Source organism: Camelus bactrianus, chromosome 6 (genome assembly GCF_048773025.1).
Source record: "Camelus bactrianus isolate YW-2024 breed Bactrian camel chromosome 6, ASM4877302v1, whole genome shotgun sequence".
In the NCBI taxonomy this organism is placed as follows: Eukaryota; Metazoa; Chordata; class Mammalia; order Artiodactyla; family Camelidae; genus Camelus; species Camelus bactrianus.
In genome coordinates, this window is record NC_133544.1 from 177770 (window position 1) to 202704 (window position 24935).

A 24935-nucleotide genomic window follows, 5' to 3' on the forward strand; every position below is an offset into this window, starting at 1 on the left:
ACCGTAAACCCAGGATTAAGACATTCAAATATCGGAGTCCAGAGCAGGTGCAGCCGATCTGTGTCGTTCAAAACTGCGGTCACGGCGAGAGGCTTGTTCTGCTTACGCTTGCCCCTCAGGGTGAGGAACTCGGCCGGCACGAAGGTCAGGGATGTGGCAGGGGTCACACCCTCAAACAGGCGTGAGGACGTGCGCCCTCGGCACCCCAGGACTGTGTGGGTTTGGTGCCGTCTGTTGCCTCTCCAGATGGGTCCCTTTGTGATAAGAAATATCCTGCTTTATGAATATGCAAACGAGATGAGGAGTACCAGGTTGAATATACGAGGATCGGAGCCCTGCGGGCATCATCCAGCAACTCGCCCTCCTCCACAGGCGTCCTGGGAGCTCAGCCCTCACCATGGACGGGACCTGGACAATCCTCTTCCTTCTGACAGTGGTCACAGGTTAGAGGCCCTCGGTCCCTGGGTTGAGGAGGGAAGCAAGGCCAGCCAATGGGGATTCCAGCCACTCTTGCCTCTTCTCCGCAGGCGTCAGCTCCCAGGTGCAGCTGGTGCAGTCTGCGGCTGAGCTGAGGGCGCCTGGGGCCTCAGTGAAGGTCTCCTGCAAGGCTTCTGGATACACCTTCACCAGCTGTGCTGAGCTGGGTGTGACAGGCCCCTGGAAAGGGACTGGAGTCTATGGGATGGATCAACACCGACACTGGGAAGCCAACATATGCCCAGGGCTTCTCGGACCGATGTGTCTTCTCCATGGACACTTCCATCAGTACAGCCTATCTGCAGATCAGCAGCCTGAAGTCTGAGGACACGGCCACACGTTACTGTGCGAGAGACAGTGTGACAACCCACATCCGGAGGGTGTCTGGAACCCCAGAGGACAGGGCAGCTGTGCTGGGCTGGGGCAGAGACAGGAGCAACTTGGGTGCAGCCTTCCTTTGACTTCAGGTTATGAATTTAAAGCTGAGAAAACAAGGGAACCTAGCTTTGGGACTGTCAACAAACATTTTTAGTGCTAGTTTGGAAAACCAGCACTTGGGAGGGGAGGAGTAGGGAAACAGAACACAGCACCTGTTCTGGTGCTGCTTCCTGATCTCCTTGGTGTAAATACTGTCACCGTGGGGGATGGGCATGAGGTCACTGAACACGCAGTTCTCGGAGGGTGCTGGGTCCTCTCTCCTGAGCAGCCAGCTCCCTCCCATGTGGTCAGAGACGATGACCTTCAGTCCAGTCTGTGGGTGACACCTGGAAGGACGTTGGCAGGTGGAGAAGAACACGCAGGTCCTTGACATGTCACCCACGTTGTCACTGGAAATAAGACTCGTGGTCAAGGGCGGGTGTGCAGATCTTGCGTGTAAGTGGCCGTGGCAGCTCTGAGAAAATCACCACAACAGGGGCTAAAACACGGACTTTGGAAGTCAGAACTGGGAAATCTGTTACACTGGGCCTAAATCAAAGTGTCATCACAGGCCAGGCTTCAAGATGGTGGAGCAGAAGGAGGCAGTGCTCACCGTCTCCCACGAATACATCAGAACCCGCGTCTGCGTCAGGAACAGTTCTCACAGACCACCTGCCGAACACGGCAGAGAGTCTCTTACGATCGCAACTACAAGGGAAAATTCCCACAAAACTCGGAAGGGGAATAAAAAGAAAAATAGAAAGGAAACTGGGGAGGGACATGTGCCCCTGGGGAGTGGGTGGCCGAGAAGGAAGAGCACCCTCTCCCTAGGACGCCCCTTCTCCCACAGGGCGGTCAGCTGGGACAGAAAGGGAGCTTCAGGGGTCGGAGGGGAGAGCAGCAACACGTGGCAGACAGAGTGGAGGGAACCTGCAGAGAGGGTCCGGGTAATCCCCAGCCCAGGACGCGGGCTGGGGGTGCAGGCCGGGACCAGGCGCTGGAGTTCAGGCCTCCGAGGACGGACGCAGGGAGAGGGCTGGGGTGGGCTGTGCAGAGATAGCCCCAGGGGGCTGGAGGGTGGTGCCTCCTGAGGCTGGGAGAGCGTGCAGAACAGCCCGGGTGCACCATAGCAGTCTCCACTGCGGGCACACGTGGAAGGAGGGGCCCTTCACAGCCCAGCCATAGCCACCGCCTCCTCCAGACCAGAGGGCAGTGCTGGGCACCAGTGTCGGCACTGCTCTCTTGTGAGTGGAGGGGCAGGGTTCAGACGCAGCCGCCTCCCCGGCTTGCTCTGGACGGGCACAGTCGCTGGTGCGTGGGTCTGTCGGCAGCTGCACTGAGCAGTCCTATGTGACCCTGATTCACCTTTGAACTGAGTAAGCCTCACCTCATGTGTGATGTGCAGACTTGCAGCGAGGACGCTGAGGCCCAGAGAGTCGTGCAGTTCTGAGGTGCAGCCCCCTCGTTACTCCTACTTCTCCACTTGAAAGTGCCGCTGTCGACGCAGGTACTTTAGACTCTGTGTCCTGTACCACGGGGCGTCTTACGAGAAACGTTTCCACAGACACGGAGCAGGCAGGCTTCTTCCAGCTAGGTCTCACGCTGAAGGCCTAGCTGCTCAGGTAGGACTAAAGCGGTAAGTACGTTCACAACGTAGTTTAATGACGGGGATGGGATCTTGAGCAGGACTTTCCTTTGTTTTGGGGTTGGATGTACATATATGAAAATGTAGGTAGGAAAATGCACCTTTAAATAGGAAAATACGATTTAAATTGATGAGTGGATATATTTTTGCGTCTTTCTTTGAATTTGAGATGATTGCAATGCTGTAACTTCCTTCTAGCGCATTTTCACTGATCTATGAAATTATGCGTGTGTGTGTGTAACTGTGGTCTGCTCATGTAGCTCAGCTTGTACCCAATCAGGCTGATCTGGGGACTGTAAACACTAAGCGTGCAACTTAGAGGACCTGGAAGTCAGATCCCAATATGTTCTGGTAAGCCACTCCATTTTCTACAATGTATATATTTAACTGCATATGAATCAGGACACATCAGTTGCACGCTTCACATCTGTGCAGGTCATTATATGTCAACTACAGTTCAGTAAAACTATGACGAATTAACAAATGCATAATTAGAGGGAAAGATGACAGAGACGCAGACAATGGCGCAATGCGCACGTGCACAGACCTGATCCACTCCACGTGCTACCAGTAAACGCTAAATGCAGCAACTCACACACGTTCCCATGACAAGTAAGAGACTCTGCAAAGCTCACTGGGCAACACTAGCTCTGTCCTGGAGTTGCTTCATCAGAGCAGTTGGGCCCAGCGAGGAGCACAGAGAAATGAGGTTGATCTCTCCTCAAGTGTGCTCTCAGACCCGTCACGAGAAGCTCTTTGGGCCTGTTAGATTTTCAACATGAAACGGGGCTAAAACTGATAGCGACATCAAGTTCTTCGTGTGTACATATAAAAGGAAATCAGGTGACAAGTGCGAAGTGTTTATCAAAGCACAATATCATATTAAAAAAGATAATTTCTGCAAGATTCTTGTTGGCACAGCCTGCCCAGGACAGTCCCATGTCTGGGTCACTGCCTACTCTGCAGGAGTCCAAGCCAGGAACTTGAAATATAGTGAGATGACATGCAAATAGGGCCTCCCTCTGAGGATAAAGCCACCCAGCCCTGGACCTGCAGCTCTGAGAGAGGAGCCCCAGTCCGGGATTCCCAGCTGCTCCCATTCTCTGAGCAAGACTGAGCACAGATGACTCACCATGAAGCTGGGGCTGAGCTGGGTGGTCCTGGCTGCTCTTCTACAAGGTAATTCATGGAGAACAAGAGCTACTAAGGATGTTGGTGGTCGTGAGTGAGGGAATCAGAGGACGTGTGACAGTCTCCTGACCAGGATGTCTTTGTGTTTGCAGGTGTCCAGGCTGATGTGCAGCTGGTGGAGTCTGGGGGAGGCTTGGTGCAGCCTGGGGGGTCTCTGAGACTCTCCTGTGCAGCCTCTGGATTCAGCTTCAGTAGCTACGACATGAGCTGGGTCCGCCAGGCTCCAGGGAAGGGGCTGGAGTGGTTGTCCGGTATTTATAGTTATGGTAGTGACACATACTACGCAGACTCCGTGAAGGGCCGAATCACCATCTCTAGAGACAACGCCAAGAACGTGCTGTATCTGCAAATGAACACCCTGAAACCTGAGGACACGGCCGTGTATAACTATGCGTGAGACACAGTGAGGGGAAGTCGGTGTGAGCCCAGACACAAACCTCACTGCAGGGTCACAGGGTAGGTGCCGGGGGCACACACGACCCACCAGGGGGCGCACCTGATCCACCAGGTGGTGCTCAGGGTCCACCTGCTGTGTTCAGGGTCAGCCCAATGAGCAGGTGCATGGGGCGGTGATTGTCTCTTCTCATTAAGAAAACCTTTTGTGGGCTTATAACACTTGGCATTTTATAGGTGATGGGTTTTTTAATTTTAAACGTTATAATTTGTGTTTATACTGTACCTGTGTTTTCAAGTACTCTACAATAAATGAGATAATAACCTCTCTGTGTACAATTTAGTTTTTCCAAGGAAACAGAACCAATGTCTGGAGAAACCAAAACAATAGAACATTCATATGTTTTCTACATACATGGCCATGGAGGCTGAGCAGTCCCACAAATTACTGTCACAAGCTGGACCCAGGAAATTGGGGGTGTCTTTCCAGTGTGATTCTGATGCTGAGAACCAGGGGAGCCATTGCTGGAAAGCCCAGCCTGAGGGCAGGAGGAGGTACGTGTCCCAGCAGAAGCGTGAACTGCTGTGTTCGCCTTTTCTCACATAAGAAGGGATAAGACATGAAAGAAACAAAGACATAAACACACGCATACACACACTTACACACGGATATACACGCATGCACACACGTATACATGTGGCTGCAGCAAAACAAGGGGAAAGTGCGCAGGACAACTACAGCCCTCTTTCCATAACTGCTCAGAAGTCTCGGCTCGTATTGCTGCTTCCTCCTTCCTGCCCCCCTTCTGGGTGCCTTTGCCTTCATCATCCACCTCAGCTGTGCGGCCATGACCCAGTGAAGTGACCAGAACCTTCATTCCAATGGATCTGGACCAAAACACTCATCCTTGGGTTGAGTTGTTGTGGTTTTCTGCTCACTTTGATGACAAGACATCCTAATAGGGAGACACAGGAAGGGACCCCTGTCCCCAGAAACCCCTCTTCACTCCCATGGCGGGGCAGGGCTCCAGCTCCCCCGGGAGTCAGAAGCAGTCACCCAGGCAGCTCATCCTCTCCCTTCTTTGCCTGTAGGTTCAGAGGCTTGAGGAGCCACAAAGCCCAGAAGACAGACTTAAAGAGCAGGTCAAAGAAATCATCGTCCTCTCTCCTAGTGGAAGTGTCCCTCCCTCGGGGACCAAGGCCATAGGCCAGCAGAGCATAAAGACACAGGGAAAGAAGGCAAGCTAGCTAGTGGTCACTGGGGGTAACAATGAGTGGTGCCACCACCCATCCATTTCCTGATTCTGTGACCCATGAATCAAGGCTGTGAGAGAAGAACAACATACTGAGAGTAAATAGTTCACAGTCGGCCGGAGAACCTCACCTCAGCCCTGCAAGGTGTTACTACCCACCTGGCACTGCTGTTGATCTTCTACAGGCAGCTTGTGTTCTAAAACCCAGCAGCTGTGGGATGGTGAGGAATCTAGGACTGGTGGATCCGTGCGCTCGGGCCGATTGATGCATTTCCTCTGCTGTAAAGTGAGTTCCCGATCAGAAGCAATGCTGGCTGCTGGACTCCCGAGACTGTGGGATCTGAAAGTCCCTGGGTGGTGGTTTTGGCAAGAGAATTGCATTCCCTGCATTTTAAGAAAAAAGTTTATATCCAGCATAAACATATATTTTTAGTAAGAATAGGAGGTTTCCTGTTCTATGAAGGAAGTGGCCCAAAGTAGCCAACCTGCCAACAGGTGGTAGCTGAACAGTCCAGGAAATGCTGCCAGTCAGGACGTTAGGATTTCTCTGCAGCTGGCAGGAAGGGTCCTCACAAGTGACTGGACCAGGAGGACCCTGGTGAGTGGGTGTCCATGTAATTGAGCCCAAGCACGTCCTGCATTCCTGCCACCAAGGCCACAGTGACCATAAGCTCATCAGGTGATGACAGGGGCAGCTGGAAAGAGCCAGGCCAGTACCAACATCACTGGCATCATGTCCACTTGACATGAATCCCTTCCTCTCCAGGTATCACCCTTTCGGGATTATCCTCATGAGTCAGAACATGTTTTGTCTTTTTGCCTATTTAAAGAGGACTATCCACATGTTCTCCTCCTAAAATAATTTGTCACAGGTTTTTCCAAACCACGCTCCTCTCAAGTCCTTGACCATCCAGCCTAATCATTGCTTACAATCCATGAATTTGTATCATGTCACTTACCTGTTCTTTCTCCGTCCACATGGGTGAACATCCAGGTGCACTGCTCAGAGTCCTGCCCACTGGGAGGAGTCCCCCACACCATCCTTCAGGGATGTCCCAGGCAGGAAGACAGGGCGCCCACTGTCCACTGTCAGGAGGTGCCTGTGTACCATGCAGAGCTGTCTGTAGTCCAGGTCTGTGTCCCCTTCTCCTCTGTCAGCTGACTGTAGGCAAATCCCCACTGGGTCACAGGTCAAGCTTAGGACAAAGGAGGCACCGATGCAGGAGGAGGCACCACGGGCACATGGGCCACTTCTAGGTGTGCATCAGGCCAGCTCAGGCCTCATCACGTAGAAATACGTCTGTTTGGTGATGGATTGCTGCTGTGTGTGCCCAGCAATATGGCTTGGAGCCTGGAGGGGTCAGATAACACCCAGGTCCTGATAGAAAGCCCACCAGTTTTAAACTCTCCACAAATACCTGAAATCATTGAACTTTTTTACTACACATGTGGTTCTGCATTCTACAGAACAAGTAAAATATAAAATCACACAGTATGAACCATTTTTAGACTGATTTCTTTCACTCTGTAGGCATTAAATCTTTTGTGGACATTTCCTAGTTTGGCAGTTCATTTTATAAGTTGCTGAATAGAATTTGACTGCAGAGGTGACCCATAGGTTCTTTGTTAATTCCCTGAGGAAGGACATTGTGTTCCTCCATTTCTGTCATTTCCGAATGGAGCTATGTAATCATTCATGTGCACTTTGTTGTGTGGACATGTCTCAAGGCTAGTTACATAATTACCTAGGAGTGTGGTTGCTGGGTCACAGAGTAAAACTGCATTTAGGTTTGCAGGAAGTTGCCCAGAGTAGCGACTGGGAAGGGGGCACCAGCTGACCCAGTGACCTGTCTGGGGTGCAGCCCCGTGCACAAGAAGAGGCCCACAGGGCTGGATCCCAGGGCTGACCCTCAGCCCTAACTCTGTTTGCAGCCAAAACCACAGCCAGCATCCAGACACTTGAGCACAACTGGAACAGGCCCTCCAGACATCATCCCGGCACCTCTGGGGGCACTTCTGGGTAGGAATGTGCCTCCCCCTCCAGACGCGCTCACATCACAGGGTCCTAAGAATCAAGTGCCTGATGTTGTATCAAGCTGCCAGGGGCTGTGGAAATTTCTTCTGTCACAATCAACACCTGGAACAGAATGATGCACCTTCCACGGAAACCCACTTCTCCACCTCATACCCGAGGGGAAGGTGACAGTCTGGTTAAATGACTGGACAGGGCCACATGCAGGTGGTGCTGCTGGGAAACAGCCCCAGAAGGTCCACGTCCAGAGCCCAAGGTGCTTCCTCTTCACTCTTCAGGGAGGACCTGGGAGCTCAAGGACGCTCATCTGGATCCTACGCAGAAGGGAAACGTGCAGAGACCACCTCCCCTGGTTATGCTTTAGAAACACCAGGTTGGTCGCACCGATGAGATACTCGGGAGACAGGTGTGACAGTAGAGCCCAGAGGTGATGGTGGCCTGGACTCGTTTGCATCCATACCAGGACGTGAGGTTAGGGTGGTTCAGTCCACCCCCCAGCCAGCAGCCTTGTGAGCCTGGGGTCTGCGGTCATTACCAGGACCTCTCACGACACCTCAGCTCACCTGTGAGAACTGGGTGATTCTGTGCCCACTACACAGACTCCCAGAAGAGTCTCCTGAGCTCGAACCTGTTGACGAACATGACGTCTACATGACTTTGTGGCGAACAGTTTATAGACAGGTGACCATCCCCGCATCAAACATTGACCCTGGGACGTCAGGTGTGTTTCACAGCCTGCTGATCCCGCATTGTCCATGCAGGGTTCATAAGAGAGGTAAAGTTAGGCAGAGAATGAGGCAGGAAGGGCACTTGGGAGGCTGAGTGCAAGTCTGTACATTTGACAGGAGGGAGTGGAAGGGGGCTGGGATGGGAGTGGCCAAGGGGCTTGAAGCCTGTGTGATTAGGGTTGGTATCACTGCTCCTAGACCATCTAGTAGGAATCCCGTTCCAGACGTGCTGAATCAGTGGAGAACCTGGGGGATTAAAAGCAGAAGTGAGGTCCAGGCTGAATGTAGAGCCAGGGAACAGGCAGAAGTTGATCAGAGCTTCTCATTTTGAGATGCACTTGTGTCTTAGGGAAGAGTTGGTTTTGAACTCAGCGTGTCTGTCCCCTTCCCTAAATAATGAGCATGCGCCGTCTGACTGAGGCATCCGTCCCCCACCTCCCCACCTCTGTCTGCAGAGGCGGGGTCCTTGGGGAAAGCCCTGAAGCTCTGGCTTGTCAGCACCTGCTTCCCCCTCTTCCTGCTGCCTGTTGTTTCTGACTGTGCTCCAATGAGGGTCTCCCTCTCAAGGTTCTGCATCTTGTCTCATTTTGTGTATAACCCCCCCTCTCTCTGTGGGTCCCCACAGGGGTGTTAATAGACCATGAGGCCCATGGACAACGTCTAGAACGTTGAGGGTGTGAACTGAGAGGGGCTGGGTGTGATGAACGAAATGCGGCTTCATGGGTTTGACACAATGGGGTTCCTGAGGGCCCACCTCACAAGACAGCTTTTCTACTCCCACAGCACAGGAAGGGTGGAGCAGAATGCGGGCCTCTATCTCACATGAAAACTGCAAGCTGACCATGCGACACTCACACGTCCAATGACGAAGACACACAGAGGAGGGTCCAGGGAAACACAGGGGGATCTGTCCTGGGCTCAGTTCTGGGGAAAAGGAACAGGTTCTGAGTGGATGACGAGCACTGGGCCAGGAAAGGAAGGGCGGGAGGGAAGATGGGCTTGAAGGAGAGCAGCTCTTGTCCCAGAGGGAGGGGCTGCCCTTTGACTGGTGTCCAAGGGGTCCCATGGACAGGTCCCCTCCCCTCCCTGATGCACAAGCCACATAAGCCAAGAGAAGTGATACTCACAGCGGTTCTCAAAGAAACAGGGGAGACTAACTCAGCCCTTCCCTATTTATGAAGACAGGGCCCCTCCACATGCAAATTCCCCTTCAAGCTCGAGGGTAAAATCCACGCTTGGGAGGTGGGAGCTCACAGCTCTGTCCTCACACAGGGCTGAGGTCTCTGGGGAAGGCAGGGCTGTGGTCTAGGGGAAGATGAGACTGTTGGGTCTTCTCCTGTGCCTGGTGGCAGGTCCCCAAGGTGAGTGTCTCAGGTGCCAGGCACGGGTCTGTTGGGATGGAAGTGGTGGAGGTGACTCACGATGACTGATTCTCCGTGTCCCCAGGTGTCCTGTCCCAGGTGCAGCTGCAGGAGTCGGGCCCAGGCCTGGTGAAGCCCTCGCAGACGCTCTCCCTCACCTGCACTGTCTCTGGTGGCTCCATCACAACCAGCTATTATGGTTGGAGCTGGATCCGCCAGCCCCCAGGGAAGGGGCTGGAGTGGATGGGAGCCATAGCTTATAGTGGCAGCACTTACTATAGCCCATCCCTCAAGAGCCGCACCTCCGTCTCCAGGGACAGTCCAAGAACCAGTTCTCCCTGCAGCTGAGCTCTGTGACCCCTGAGGACACGGCCGTGTATTACTGTGCCAGAGACACAGTGAGGGGAAGTCAGGGTGCGCCCAGACACAAACCTCCCCGCCTGGGGAGCCCAGGACCCCCGGGGGGTGCTCAGGAGCCGCCAAGGGCAAGGCTGAGCCCCAGAGCAGGTGCAGAGGGGCCGGGAGGGGTTTGCGGTTAGAATCCCTGGTTTCCTTTTCCTGCTCATCTGCTCTACCAGAGACTCCCTGCTGGACACTAATTTTTCATTCTTTTGACTCATTTGTTTCCAACAATAATATTGTACTCAGGATATATTTTGTTTTCTTCTCAAAAAGGTCCAAAGGATGCTAGGTTTTAACATAATTTTCTAGGTGAGTCTGGATGTCTCAAAACTGTTGAATTTTCTGAGAAGGCCCAGGCACTTGTACTACACGTGTAAACTGTTATTCATCTTTGTCTTTGCTCCCAGGGCAGGAGGCTGCACACCCTCCATCTTCCTGTCAAAGGGCACAAGGGTTTGCATTGTGCAGGATGCGTTTTACAGATGCTAATGCCAGGGTGCCCCGGACAGCATGTGCAGGGATCCTCATTACTCACGGGGCACGGGGACTACAGTTCAAATATGGGATAAAATTTATTTGCAGCCCAATATGAAAACTGCTGTTGTATTTAAACACCTCATGGACAATTGCAATGTGGGCAGCACTTTGAATCGCCCAACACACTAACATTCCCTCCCTGAGGTCGGTCAGGGTGATGCTCTGCCCTCTTGTTTCAACTCCCATCACGTAAATGAGTCTCCTTCCAGGTCCAGTTAGTGCCACATTTTTCCCTCTTTGTGGTAGAAGGCGTCAGTTTGCCTGTTTGAGCTGGTCCATGTGTTGTCCTGAAGTGCAGTGCAGCGTCCCTGAGCACAAAGTGCTGTGAGTGACTTACCAGAAATTATCTGTGACAGACAAGCTCCATCCAGGCATGAGTTATACTGATGGGGGCATTGAGCTTGAAATAAAGCTTCAATATAAATTTTCTTCAAATAAACAAATTCACATCTCACTTTGGGTATTTGTGTCAGCCTTGGAAACTTGTCTCAATTACAAACACAGACGGTAAAATGGAAATTTATGCCCCAAAAGTGATGACGTTGACTGGGTGGAAAATGACTGTGAGGAGGCTTCAAGGTCAGGGGGATTCTGGGAAGACTGTCTCCAGAGGATTCTTGATACAGGAGGTCAGGGTGAGCAGCTGTTCCCTGAAGATCATAGGTTAGGGGAATTGGACCAAATATTGAGGGCGATCAGATTTCCAGGGTGAGGAGTCTCACTAACCTGACTCAGCAGGTTTCTTGATAAAACTGGGACATGCAAAGATGGACACAGAATCCCGCAGGCCCAGACCTCGTGGAGAAAAGCATCTCAAGGAGCCTGAGTGATGAATGGTCAGAGGGTCTTTGTGAGCTTCGAGTCAGGGTTCTTATCTTCACTGGCGTGATTCTCTGAGAGCAGAAGGCTTAATCCAAAGGGACATGGGCTCCTTCTGGTCATTCCTCCTCTTGATGGCTCGTCTTAGCTGTGAGCACCTCCTGGGTCTGAGGAACACTGACCTATGTGGATGGTGCTGTGAAGTGATTGTGTCTTTGTGTTTCCAGTCCCCAGGTGTCCTGTCACGGGTGCTGGTGTAGGAGTTGGTCAAAGAGTATTGAAGACTCTCCCCCGCACCTACTCTGTCTCTGGGAACCCCTCCATCACACACAGTGGTTACTGGGGGATCTGTCACACCCCCAGGGAAAGGAATGGGTAACTCACTTGCTTTGGGTGTACGGTCTATGTCTCTTAAAAGGCGCCTCCATCTCCACAGACATATTGGAGATGAGGTTTCCCTGCAGCACAGCTCTGGGGTCTCTGAGGGCACAGCCATTTGTCACTCTCACATGAGGGAGAGTGAGTGAGGGGAGGTCAGGGTGGCCCAGATGAAACCAGCCCTGCAGGGAGGGCTCAGGCCACCAGGGGTCACCCAGGATCATGAGGAAACAAGAGGGACAGTTTCAGAGCAGGTGCAGGAGAAGCCATGGGGGGTTTCCTCCCAGAGACTGCGGATGCTCCACTGGACCATCACCTTCCCTGGAAGCCCATCCATAATGATTCCAGGCAAACATCTTCTTTCTGAACTTGAGCTTTTTTTCAGGGAGTCAGAATTGTCTGTCCTTTTTCCCTCATTTGTTGTAGGACCAGACACAGAAGAAATGATTTTTCATGGGACCTTTAGTTGAAATGTATCCACTAACTACTCTTTTTCATTGTCAAATTTACAGATGTTAAATGACACAAATGATTCTTCTGTGCATCCTCGAGTCTGCCCTCCACCTTCCAATGTATTTCCAGGCATTTCATCCTCGAGAGTGTCCTGAGTCCTGTTTCCTGCAGTGCCTTTCCCTAGAATAGCATGAGGAATGTTGTGTAGTTGGAAATTGATGTTTGTGTCATGCTGGAGTCATTCTGTCCCCCAGAGGACACTTGGAAATGTCTGCAGACAGGTTGGGCTGTCACATGTGGCGTGTGCTACAGGAACCTAGTTACCCAGAGGGCAGAGTCCATCGATGCTGCTCAACACTCCACAATGCACACAGAAACTCCCAAAATGAGAAACTAGCCTCAAATGTCAATAATGTGGAAAAACTCTGAGAGAAACCTTTGTATCTTGTCAACTTCATAAAAATGTTGACATGCAGAAGGTAAATTTCTATATGTAAATAATTTTCACTGAATGAAAACATGAACAAACACCAAAATTGGGCCTTCAGTTCACTCACAGGCACCTTACAGCCTCTTCACCCCTGTGTGCTGGTTGTAGGCCGGAGGGTCCTGAGCACAGGCCTGCAGGTGAAGGGGACATTGGAGCAGAGAGCCAGCACTGGGGAGGGGCCGTGTCCCTGCTTCACCTGATCCCCAAACAAGACAGGGCAAGGCTGAACCTGGATGTTATAATATTCACTAAAATCCAACCTATATCAGCTATTTTAGGTTTTTAATTTGCATTAATAATTAATCTCAATATTAACTGATATTTAACATGTTTGTCTTATATCTAGAATAATTTTGAATGTAATTTCTCAATTCATGTTAATATATCCAAACATGCCATTTGTATCACAGACACTTTGTGTCAAAAACAGCCAGGCCTTCACCAGCACCCACACCCCCTCCCCCAGGGGCTCACAGCTAGTCTGCACCTCCCCTCACCTCCTGCAGGCTAGACATGGCCCCCTGCTGTCTCCTACACAGGGCTGCTGCTAGGAATGTCTGTGAACGTAGGACCACATGTGCACCCCAGTGACTAGCTCACAAAATTATAGGAAATAAAAGATAAATAAATTGAGTAAAAGTGTCTCAGAAGTTAATGAGGCTCACAGCAAAAGAGAATGTGACAATGAATATATATATATGTTCATGTATAACTGAAAAATTGTGCTCTACACTGAAATTTGACACTACATTGCAAAATGACTATAACTCAATAAAAATAGTTTATATATATAAAAAAAGAAGTAAATGGTTTTCACATACAACAGATTGAAATTTATTTTAAAGGTAAAAATGGGTTTATTTGGAATCACAGAGAATTACGGTTTGGGGTCTGCCGTCCTGGTGAGCCACATGCAAGTCCCCAGTGAAAACAGAGACATGACTCTTCTACAGAATGAAGGGGGAGGTGAGAGGGCTCCTGTGAACAGGAGTCCATGGGTTTTCATTGGCTGAGTCCTTACCAGGAAAGAAGAGGAGGCCTTGCTTCTCCCTGTTGGGCTCAGACATGAAGTTCCCAGGTTCCAGGGTGGAAGCTACAGTCCTCCTGCCTGAGAGCCACTGTGAAAAGGCTGCTTAGAGGGGCTTCTCGTAGGTGATCAGTACTCAGGAGGTGGTCACTCGGTGTGACGCAGTCACGAGGGACGTCATTGCTGACGGACGGGAGAAGCGTGGATGTGCTGAGGTTGAGACAATATAGCACAGCTCTGTGAGGAGCAGAGAACAAAAGGGCATCTTAGGAGGGGAGGCAGCTGACTGAGACATGTTGACTGTGATGGGTGGACCTGAACAAAGGGTCAGAGGCCATTCAGACCTCAAGTCAGTGGGAGTCTCCCTGTGCCACAGCATCCGGCTCACGGCTATGAAACCCTAGAGGTCTGCGGAGGCCCCTGTGGTTTTGGTCAACACCCCAAGACAGCCCCTTGCTTTTATACAAGAAGGAGAAAGGGGTCTGGTAATTAGGATGCCCACAGCAGGACGGGATCTTCAAACGCTCCTTTAAGGCCTTGAATCTGTGTCTTCTGGTTCCTTCCTTAAAATGGAGTCGGGATTGCCAGTGTTGAGAAAACTTCATGTAGGTTTTCCTTGAGAGAGAAGTGTGGAATCCATCTCAACAGAAATCAGCTAGCCTTCCAAAATCCCTCGTATTTGGCAATTAGTGTTGCATTTAGGAAGCAGAAAAACAACATGGATGTTAGTAGAGGCTTGTTCTGACGTCAGATGCCCTAGACATCAAATATGATGCTGGGAAACTGCACATTTTCTGTAGCCACATTTAGTCCCTTAGAGGCTAAAAGTTTATAAGGAGTAGATGCTGTCTTCCTGCAAGAACGTTTGAGAAGAAGAGCAAAGAAGCAAATTATCCACATATTGCAACAAAAGAGAAAATCTAGAAAACTTTGCATCATCCAGACCAGCCTTCCGGTGGCTCCAGAAATGAGAAGGACGCTCAACAAATCCCTGAAGCACTAATGTCCTGGTGAGTTTTTTTTCCCACTGAAGGCTAAAAGGTAACGGCTACCTCCATCGGCTGGAATAGTAACCAGTGCACAGTGGACACCAGTTACAGTAAAGGCTTCACTGCCAGTGGGAGTGGATGTTAGCACCACAGGAGGGTTAGGGATGACAGGGTGATAAAGGATTAGAGTGCACTTTATTATTCTTATTATCTTTACAATTATTTTGCTTCTTATTGACACGTGGTTCATTTCCAATGTTAGTTTTTGGTGCATAGCAGACAGATGCAGTTCTGCACACACGTAGGTATATTTTCAGAGATTTCTTCCCATATGTGTTGTTACAAAATGTAGAACACAGTTCCCTGCACTATACGGTAGCTCTTTCTTTTATATCTGTGTTACGTATGGTAATGTGTATCTTAATCCCAAACTCTTAATTTATCCCTCCCCTGCCCTATGCACTTTGGTGAACATAGTTTGTTTTCTGGGTCCATGAGTCTACATTTGTCTTTTAAGTAAGGGTTTTTGCATTTTTTAATTCCACATCATGGGATAAGTCTTTTGCTATCTGACTTAACTCACTTAATATGATTGTGTTTATATCCATTTGTGTTGCTGCCGATGGCATTATTTTATTCTTTTTAAAGTACTCGTGGAACACATACATGATGAAGTATTGCTCAGCCATATTTCAATGCAGTTTGCTGATCTGAGGTCCTGGGCACCACTCCCCTCTTGGCATTGGGGTTTTCTCTCCAGGAAAACGAGAGTATCTCAGAAACACCTACAAGGGCCAATGAAGGCTTCAGCCTTGGAATCTGCTCCTCTGGGCTTCATGGCCTGAAGGGCTTCCTTCCTTGCAGGACATTGATTAATCCTGGGAAGGTGTTAAATTCTGTTTGAATCTTGAAGGAGGCTGCACTGTGAAGTTTACGAAAATCATTTGAAGACTTTGCCCATAAACAGGTGGTAGCTAACTCAGTAGGAAAAATGGTCACTGCTTATACAATTAGCTATAGTATCGTCAGAGACAAAACAAATCAATGATGTCTTAAGGCCACTTAATCAATTTCATACATACTCTGATGGCTGCTCTCACATGCCAGAATCATTTCCCCCTTTGGGGAGACAGAAACTGTAGCAGGATGCTTCACTGTGAAGTCTCATTCAATAAATGGATAGGGGTGGAGTTACTAAGGAGTAAAAGGTGTGCATCTCTCAAAAGGCCTAAATAAAAGTGGGAGGTCCAGAGGCAGAGACCCCTTGAGGCTTGTCACAGGTCCCCGCTGTGTGAACTGCTTTAGTTCCCTGAGACTGGGCTGCCTTCAGTAGCTCAGGTGAGCAGGGAGAGTCCGGCTTCAGTGCCCAATATGACTGGGGGAGACACACTTCCAATCTGGACAAATGTGTGTCCACGCCTATTGAGAGAAAGGACTGGGGAGAGCCCAGCTATTCCCTCAGAGCCTGTCACTGGGGATCAGGAGGATGCTGGGAAGGCTGGTCAGAGGGCTGATGGTGCCTGAAGTGCACACACTTGTTACAATCTCCTTCCCAATGTCCTGTGTCTTGTCAATAATAGCAGAGAGAAGGAGGGTTTTGGTTTTGTTTAGGAGCCCTCAGTTGCTGGACTTCAAGTTTAATAATGTAAGATTCATCCCTTTGGGAGACTCATCTTCAGTGTGAGAGAGGTGGTTTGCAAGGGTAAGTAAATCTGGGTCTGGACAGGGTATAGCTTTGCATTCCAGCTTGGAACTCCTCACTACAAAAGAAATGTCCTGCCTCAGCTTATTAATAGACACACATTTAAAAGGTACCTAAGTGAAATAAACTTCAGGAGCAGGAACATAACTTTCTTTTAAAAGTATCTGAAGTTGTTTGTGATAAACGTGGACATATTCAACTGATTTTTATGGGAAACCTGGATTTTGATTCCAAATAACAGTCTTGAAAATGTCTCAGGAATTGCCCAGTGAATTTGCCTAAATAATACTAGAGCCTTTTTGTATAATAAGTTACTGGACGCTTCTCCTGGTCACAAATCTAAACACCTTTCAGGATTCTCCCAGAAGCAAGTTACCCCAACGCCAGGCCTGACCTGCAGAATAACCACAGGAACAGGATGATGGAAGTCACAGAAGCCGGTCCGATGAGTCTGAGGGACCCCGTTAAATTCCTCAGCGAGGATCTTTGGTTGCTTTGGGGAAATCTTTGAATATGGTTTGCACTTTAGTTTCGTCCAGGAAAGAAAGTAATTGTGAGATTACCCTCTGGGTCCTCAGAGGGATTAACTTCAGAGGAACAAGTTCTGACAAGTTGGAGGAAAAGTGCGTGGGGAGAATTTCAGAGGAAGCGGGAAGTTCGAGGAGACCCTGACTGTGGAAGACCTGAGGGAACAGCGGAGGTGCAGCAGTAAGAGGCGAGGGAGGAATTGGTGCTGGAGGGAAGCCTGAGACCCACAGGCCAGGGAAGGGGAGCCCGAGACTTCAGAGGCCCAGATTTCTTTCCTTAGTCTGTGTTTGCTTCAGTTAATCTTATGATCACGTCTTAGAACAGGTAACTTAAGGTTCCTAAACGTGTCTCTAATGCACAGAATAATGAGGGAAATAGGTGTTCCATTAAATTTTGAAGATGTTTCATAGTTCTCCAGCTTGGTTTCAAGAAAAGTAAGTTTGAGTTTTTCAAAATTCCCCATCATGGCCATTGACATGTGTATTTAATGGAAGCATGAAACGCCTTTCGCCAGGTCTGTCCATCTCACTACAAATTTCCACAAGGGAGGTCCCTGGGTTTAAAACAAAAACTCAGCTGGGGTTCCTACTGCAGAAGTGACCTCAAAGCAGTTAGATAACTTGGACCCCATTTCTCAAGCTGATTTCTGGAGAAAAAAGGAATAATTTCCAAGCAGCCTAAAGGGTCAAACAGCTCAAATAGCGCAAATAGCCAGCAGGGCTAACACCAGTCAGGTCTAAGGGATCAGTCTGGTTCTGACGGAGACAGGATGAAGGATGCTCAGCACAGGCCCAGTAGATCTGCCCTTATTTCCAAGGAGTAGGAGGAAGGCTGGCCACTTCCAACTGGAACACCATGATTTTAAACTCAGACTAAATGCCAAATAAGTAATTGTATAAAATATAAGAACTTATGTCAGAAGGGTAAACCTTAAGCAGTTCTCAGACAAAGCCTGCACAGACGTGGAAGGTGGGATCCAGGAGAATGATTTAGACTCAATCTCCAGGGTAGGGGAGAATCACAGGGCGCAGCTATGGGCCCAGTGTGGGTCCCACACCTGTTTGCTCAGCAGCCCCACAGTCATACGGGGTCTTGTCTCATTCCATAAGGGCCATGAAAATGTTGACCTGACACAAAGAGATGGCCAGTTATTTCTCCAGCAAAAAGAAATGTTTTCATCTGGAATCAACAACGATTTACGTTCAGTGCCTGGAATCACAGTGAGCCACCTGCAGGTCCTAGCATACACGGGGATAAGAACTATTTTGCAGATGGGAATGGATGTTGCAGGAGGGGCTGTAGTGAACAAGGCACCCAGGGCTTCTCACTGGCTGAGCTGTGACCACCCCTCACTGCCTGAGTCCTTGCCAGCAGGAAACAGGGCGTCTTTCTGCTTCTCACAGCTGGAATCTGCTGTTCTGGTAGGACATGAGAGCCCACCGTGCTGTCACCAAACTCTATTTAACTGAGGCTTCTGTGTATTCAGTATTATTGTTATTTTTCCCACTTTGTGAGATTGGATCAGTTTTGTTGTAGAAGCCAGGATCCCCTAGTCAGGCAGTGCTGGGTTTATGAGTTCAACTTCATGGTGAAATAAAAGTGAATCATGTGGATGACAAAAAATGACTTCACTTATTAAAGACACTCATTGGAAGGAAACTCCACACCAGATCTGAATTATGCAGGTTTTTATATTTAAGCCTGGAGATTGAGCCGAAAACAGATTGTGGCTTATCTCTGAATCCAGAGAGCAATTATGTCATTCCCAGCATGTTCAGATGTTCTGAACAAGGAGCTACATGCAGGTGAGACTGTGTTATCCAGACCCCTCCCCATGTCTGAAGAATAAGGGATATAGAATGTGATAATTATGTAATATAAAGAGGATACAGGAATAAAGCAACATTCTGCTACTGGGACTGACAAATTGGATCCCCCTCCGTGGAAAACTGCTACTTTCCTACAAGGTTTAGGACCAATTCACCATAAAACCAGCCATTTCAATAGTAGGTGTGTCTCTAGGTGAAATTAAAGCTCACGTTCACTGGAAACACTGTGTGCAGGTGTTCGTGGGGCCTTCACACATGCTGTAAAGTGGAAACAAGGACTAAACCCAGAGCTCAGTGCAGGACCGTGTGCTGATGGCGTCTGAGGTACAATTAAGCCCAGCATTGCAGCCCTTGTCATGGGATCCAATGGAACAGAGTCACTCATTCATTACTGGAAAATACGTGTCCTCCTTGTTTCCTCAAATGCCAGCAGTTTCCTGTCCCAGGATTATGTCTTATGTGTGTCAGAGACAGTATCTTGGATGAAGGAGGACTTGGATGCAGATATGATAGAAAAGTGTGGGTCCCTGCATGTATGTGCATGTGTGTGTGCGTGTCCCTGCACACTGACGGGAGCCCGGGTTACTCGTGTGATGACGGCTTTCTGGACTTCCATCATCCTTCTGAATTGGGACACTATCAGCTAATTTTCTTTATGAAAAACACCCAATTCTATAAAGAAACATCTAATAGGATTATTTATTCAAATCAATGTCTTCCCCATCATCAGTGGAATCTATACCCAAGATTCTGACATTAATTTTCTCAGAAGTGGGTGAACCTCGGTGCAGCCCAGCCCTTCTGAGGGTGGTGCAGAAAAGTCAGGATGAAGCCTTGGATTCTGAACCAAAATCCTGAGTGTTCCTGGGCTCCTGACAGAACTTCCCAGCGGCTGAGGGCTCACTGCAAGTTTCATCACCCACCTTCCCCCTAGTTGTGATTCTCTACTTCTGACAGCTAAGACCCTCACCTGTATGGCTGAGTCTAGACCAGAATCCTTCAGGTGCTGCAGGTCTGTGGTCAGAGGACAGCACAGCTGGGTGGGGAGTGGTTCTGGTGCAAGAAGCAGTTTGAAATGATGAGCCTGAATCGGGGTGGGAATGACCCTCAGTCTTCACACCGGGCAGTTCACACTCTGAAGTTTAACACCTGGGATTTTGCAGTTCATCCAAGAGTTCCAGTTGAACTTCTCCCAGCTCACATGCCACCTGGAGACGTCAAACTCAGGTAGGGTGAGGCTTGGTCACATTTCTCACGTCACATAACCTTTGTATCCCACTATGTGTAGATTTTAACGTGCAACACTGAGGTGAGATTTATAGCATATTGTGTAGTTTGTAACTTGCATAAAAATAAAATTACAAAGTACATAACAAGTATTCATTACAGCCCAATCAATGGTAAAGACATTTTCTTGAATGTTATTATTGATAGAAGTGCATTGAAATGCAGAGACTGTTGAAAACAATCCTCATGAACTCTGCTAACACATTACTGGTCAACACACTAACAGTCAAAATCATCATGAACTCATCACTGAAGGGGGTCTGGGAAACCTGACCAGTCCTTTCCAAAACTCTCTTCATGCTGACTCAGCATCAGTTATGTCCAAGAGGAGGAGCACAGGTGAAAATGCTGGACAAACTCTCACCTAACATGTGTCCCTGCACAGACCACAATGCGCTACCCGTCTGGGGGCTGCGTACATCACCAACGTGGGAGGAACTCTGGCAGCGACATCACAGAATCCGTGTGCACACGTAAAATATACAGGTTATAAGTGTTTACCCTGAAAACTCACACAATAAACGTGATATTTCCAAATGCTACCAACACCAGCAAACCACAGACATTCACAGCTGCTCAGGGGCCTGGCCCTGTCTGAGGCCAGCAAGGCCACGACTATCTATATAGTGAGATGACATGCAAATAGGGCCTCCCTCTGAGGATAAAGCCACCTGGCCCTGGCCCTGCAGCACTGGGAGAGGAGCCCCAGCCCGGGATTCCCAGCTGCTCCCATTCTCTGAGCAAGACTGAGCACAGACAATACACCATGGAACTGGGGCTGAGCTGGGTTGTCCTGGCTGCTCTTCTACAAGGTAATTCATGGAGAACAAGAGCTTCTGGGGATGTGGGTGGTCGTGAGTGAGGGAATGAGAGGACGTGTGACAGTCTCCTGACCAGGATGTCTTTGTGTTTGCAGGTGTCCAGGCTCAGGTGCAGCTGGTGGAGTCTGGGGGAGGCTCGGTGCAGGCTGGAGGGTCTCTGAGACTCTCCTGTGCAGCCTCTGGATACACCTACAGTAGCAACTGCATGGGCTGGTTCCGCCAGGCTCCAGGGAAGGAGCGCGAGGGGGTCGCAGCTATTTATACTGGTGGTGGTAGCACATACTATGCCGACTCCGTGAAGGGCCGATTCACCATCTCCCAAGACAACGCCAAGAACACGGTGTATCTGCAAATGAACAGCCTGAAACCTGAGGACACTGCCATGTACTACTGTGCGGCAGACACAGTGAGGGAAAGTCATTGTGAACCCAGACAAAAACCTTGCTCCCTGTGGCACGCACAGCCCCCAGGGGGTGCTCACGACCCACCAAGGGCAGGGCTGAGCCCCAGAGCAGGTGCAGAGTTGTGAGATGAGTTTGTAGTTACAATCCTTGGTTTCCTTTTCCCTCCCGTCAACTCTACTATAGACCCTCTGCTGGTTTCTAAATTTTCATTGTTGAGGTATGTGTTGCTTTATGACAATAATATTTGTAATAAGGATGTATTTTCACAACTGAAATAAAGCTCCAAACAATGTTAAACTTTAGTATAATTTTAAAGGTGACTCAGAAAGTTTCGAACCTGATGAGTACCCTGAGAAGGCACAGGCACTGGGAAAACACGTGCAAACAGTTGCTCACCTTTGTCTCTGCTCCCGGGGCAGGAGGCTGCACACCCTCCATCTTTCTGTCAAAGGGCACGCAGGGTTTGCAGTGAGCAGGATGCAAGTCACAGATGCCAGTTCCACACTGCCCAGGACTGCGTGTGCAGGGATCCTCATTGCTCACGGGGTCCGGGGTCTACAGATCACATCTGGGCAAAATTTATTTCCAGCACAAAACGAAAAATGTTGCATTTTCTGAACTCCTGGACATTTACAACGTGGGCAGCACTTTGAATCCCCAACACACTAACATTCCCACCTGAGGTCGGTCGGGGTGATGCTCTGCCCTCTTGTTTCAACTCCCATCACGTAAATGAGTCTCCTTCCAGGTCCAGTTAGTGCCATGTTTTTGACACTTTCTGGTATATGTAGAAAATTTTCCTGTTTAAATTGGCCCACGTGTTGTGCTGAAGTGCAGTCCAGTGTCCCTGAGCACAAAGTGCTGTGAGCTGACTTAAGGAGAGAGTATTTCAAACAGACAAGCTCCATTGAGGCATGAATTAAACTGATGGGGGCTGTGAGCTTGATAATAAAGTTTGGCATAAATTTTATTTCAATAAAGGAATGCAAATCTCCCTTTGGGTATTTGTGGCAGTTTGGGTTACCTGGTTCAATTTCAAATTCAGATGATAAATGGAGGTTTATGGTCAAGAAGGTGGTGATGCTGACCAGGTGGAAAATTACCGTGAGGAGATTTCAAGTTCGGGGGACACTGGGCAGACTGTCTCCAGAGGATTCATGGTACAGGAGACCGGGGTGGTTAAATATTCCCTGGGGGATGATAGGTGTAGTGAATTGGATCACATATTGAGGGTGATCAGAGTTCCAGGTGAGGATTCCCACTAACACGACTCAGCAGGTTTCTTGATAAACCTGGGACACGCAAAGATAGACGCAGAGTCATGCAGGTCCAGAACTAATTGAGGAAAGCATTTCAAGGAACTTCACTGATGTGCGGTCAAATGGTCAGTGTCAACTTCAGAGTCAGGGTTCTTATCTTCACTGACATGATTCTCTGAGAGCCGAATCTAAATCCGAAGAACATGAAAACCTCTGGTCATTCCTCCTTTTGGTGACACTGCCACCTTTCAGAAGAAGAAAACAGATGCACAGAGGTGTCATGGATGCACAGACACGGGAGAAAAGTCCATCTGAGGCTCAGTGAGGACGGGGACCCTACAGGCAAAGGAGAATGGCCTCAGAAGATCCCAAACTTCTGGGAAACTTGGTCTAAGACTTTCGGCCTCCAGATCTGAGAGAAATGCATTTCTGCTGTTTGGGCTGCCCAGTCTGTTATTCTGTAATGGAATCTCTACCCAAGTAATACACAAATGATGAGTCTTTCTGGTATATATGGGAGAGTGAGTGTCATACTGCAAAGGAAAAGTCACCTTTTCTTCACAGATGTCCTATGATCATCTCCAAGAGTCACATGAACTTCTACTGAAAAATGGTTTCGGCCTCACAGGAGTGGGTAGAATGATCCTGAACATATTAATGTCCAATATCTATCAGTTTTGGTATAATTTGGAAATAACGATATAAAATGTACTCAAATCGAGAACCAACCAAATCTCAGAGCAGCAAGGAATGGACGTCTTAAAGTCTGTTCATGATTTCTAAGCGGGGTCTGAGGAACACACTGTAGACAGAGGATGTGAGGTGAAGCATTGAGGAGCAGATTAAGAAAATAACAGAAGATGTGCTGTTGAACTGAGTTCACTAATTTGTAATAAATGCCAACACGGTGGCAGGAAATGTGTACAAACTTTGGTGGTGCATCGAGGAAAGAGCACAGCTTTTGTTTAACAAGCAGCTGAGAGTCACAGCAGAGATGCCGAGCAGGTGAGCAGGGAGCAGAGGGGACCGGGGGGCTGGGGGGCACGAGAGGAGGAGCGTGGGAGACGCACACTCCAGTTTTAGTATCAGGCGTGACTTCAGGACGTTTTCACATGAAACACTGGGAGGGAAAGTAGGTCCTGCTCTGCTGACGGTCACTCCCCTGCCCTCCGACTCTCCTTGGACTGAACTCCCTGCTCTGGGAGGAGAGCAGCTGTGGTCATTGAGCAGAATGTGTGTCCACCCTGGCCATCAGGCAGCACCGCCTCCCGTGCCCTGAGACAGGGCCTGACCTGACCCTCCATGTTCGTGCGGAAACATGACCCCATGTGCATGAGAACCACATGCAGGACTCAGGGCCATCACAGCACCTGTGCCACTCAGGGCCTGGGTCTCCTCTTCACTGACGTCATCCTCTGAGGGCCAAAGGCTTAACTGACAAGAACATAAACCCCCCTCTCCACCACACACAGTGCCTCCTGGTGGGTCTGTGTCCATCCTCCCCCACGGAAAGCCCAGTAGAACCTGCGGTGCTTGGGTCTGGGTGCTGGACAGCATACACCCTGCCTCTCCAAAAATTCCCCCCCATCTCCAGAGACACATTCAAGGCCATGTGTCCCTGCAGCTCAGCTCTGAGGTCCCTGAGGACACAGCCATGTGCTTTTCTCACAGGAAGGAGAGCGAGTGAGGGGACATCAGGGTCACCCAGACACAAAGGTCACTGCAGGGAGGGCTTAGACAACCAGGGGGCACCCAGGGTCATGAGGACACCACAGGACCCATTTCAAAGCAGGTGCAGAAGCAGCCGTAGTCGGGTTTCCTCCCAGAGACTGAGGATTCTCCACTGGTTCACCGTCTCCCCTTGAAGCCCACTCATAATGTTTCCAGGGAAACTTCCTAATCTGAACTTGAGCCTTTTTCATGGAGTCAGGCTTGTCTGTGTTTTATTCCTCATCTAACTTAGGAACAGACTCACAGAAATATTTCTCCATGGGACCTTTATTTGATATTTATTCACTAACTACAATTGTAGTTGTCAACTTTACAGATGCTTAATGACACAAATGATTCTTCTGGGCATCCTTGACTCTGCACTCCACCCTTGATGTATTTCCAGGCATTTCATCCTCAACAGTGTCCCCAGTACTGTTTCCTGCAGTGCCTTTCTCAAGCATAGCATGAGGAATGTTGTGTATATGGAAATTGATGTCCATGTGACACTGGAGTCATTCTGTCCCCCAGAGGGCACTTGGAAATGTCTGGAGACACTTTGGGCTGTCACATGTGGGGTGGCCTGCAGGTACCCAGTTCCCTAGTGGGCAGAGTCCCTGCATGTGGCCATGCATCCCACACTGCACATGGCAGCTCCCACAACAGGAAACTAACCTCAAATGGCAATAATATTAAAAAAAAACTGTGATAAAATCTCTATATCTGGTCAAATTAATACCACTGCTGACATGCAGAAAGTAAATTTCCTACATTATAATTACTCTCACTAAGTGAAAAAGGAA

The 24935-nt window shown here is 49.2% G+C and overlaps 2 gene segments (V, D, J or C); both read left to right on the forward strand.

Annotated features, from left to right (window-relative positions):
* The first annotated feature begins 508 nt into the window (after positions 1-508).
* On the forward strand, positions 509-4442 carry LOC141578043 (immunoglobulin heavy variable 3-48-like). The segment is given in 2 exon segments: positions 509-3718; positions 3823-4442. Coding segments are annotated over 2 exon segments (351 nt in total).
* A 16154-nt stretch (positions 4443-20596) lies between these two features.
* LOC141578041 (immunoglobulin heavy variable 3-23-like) lies at positions 20597-21460 on the forward strand. The segment is given in 2 exon segments: positions 20597-20750; positions 20855-21460. Coding segments are annotated over 2 exon segments (480 nt in total).
* The last annotated feature ends 3475 nt before the right edge of the window (positions 21461-24935 follow it).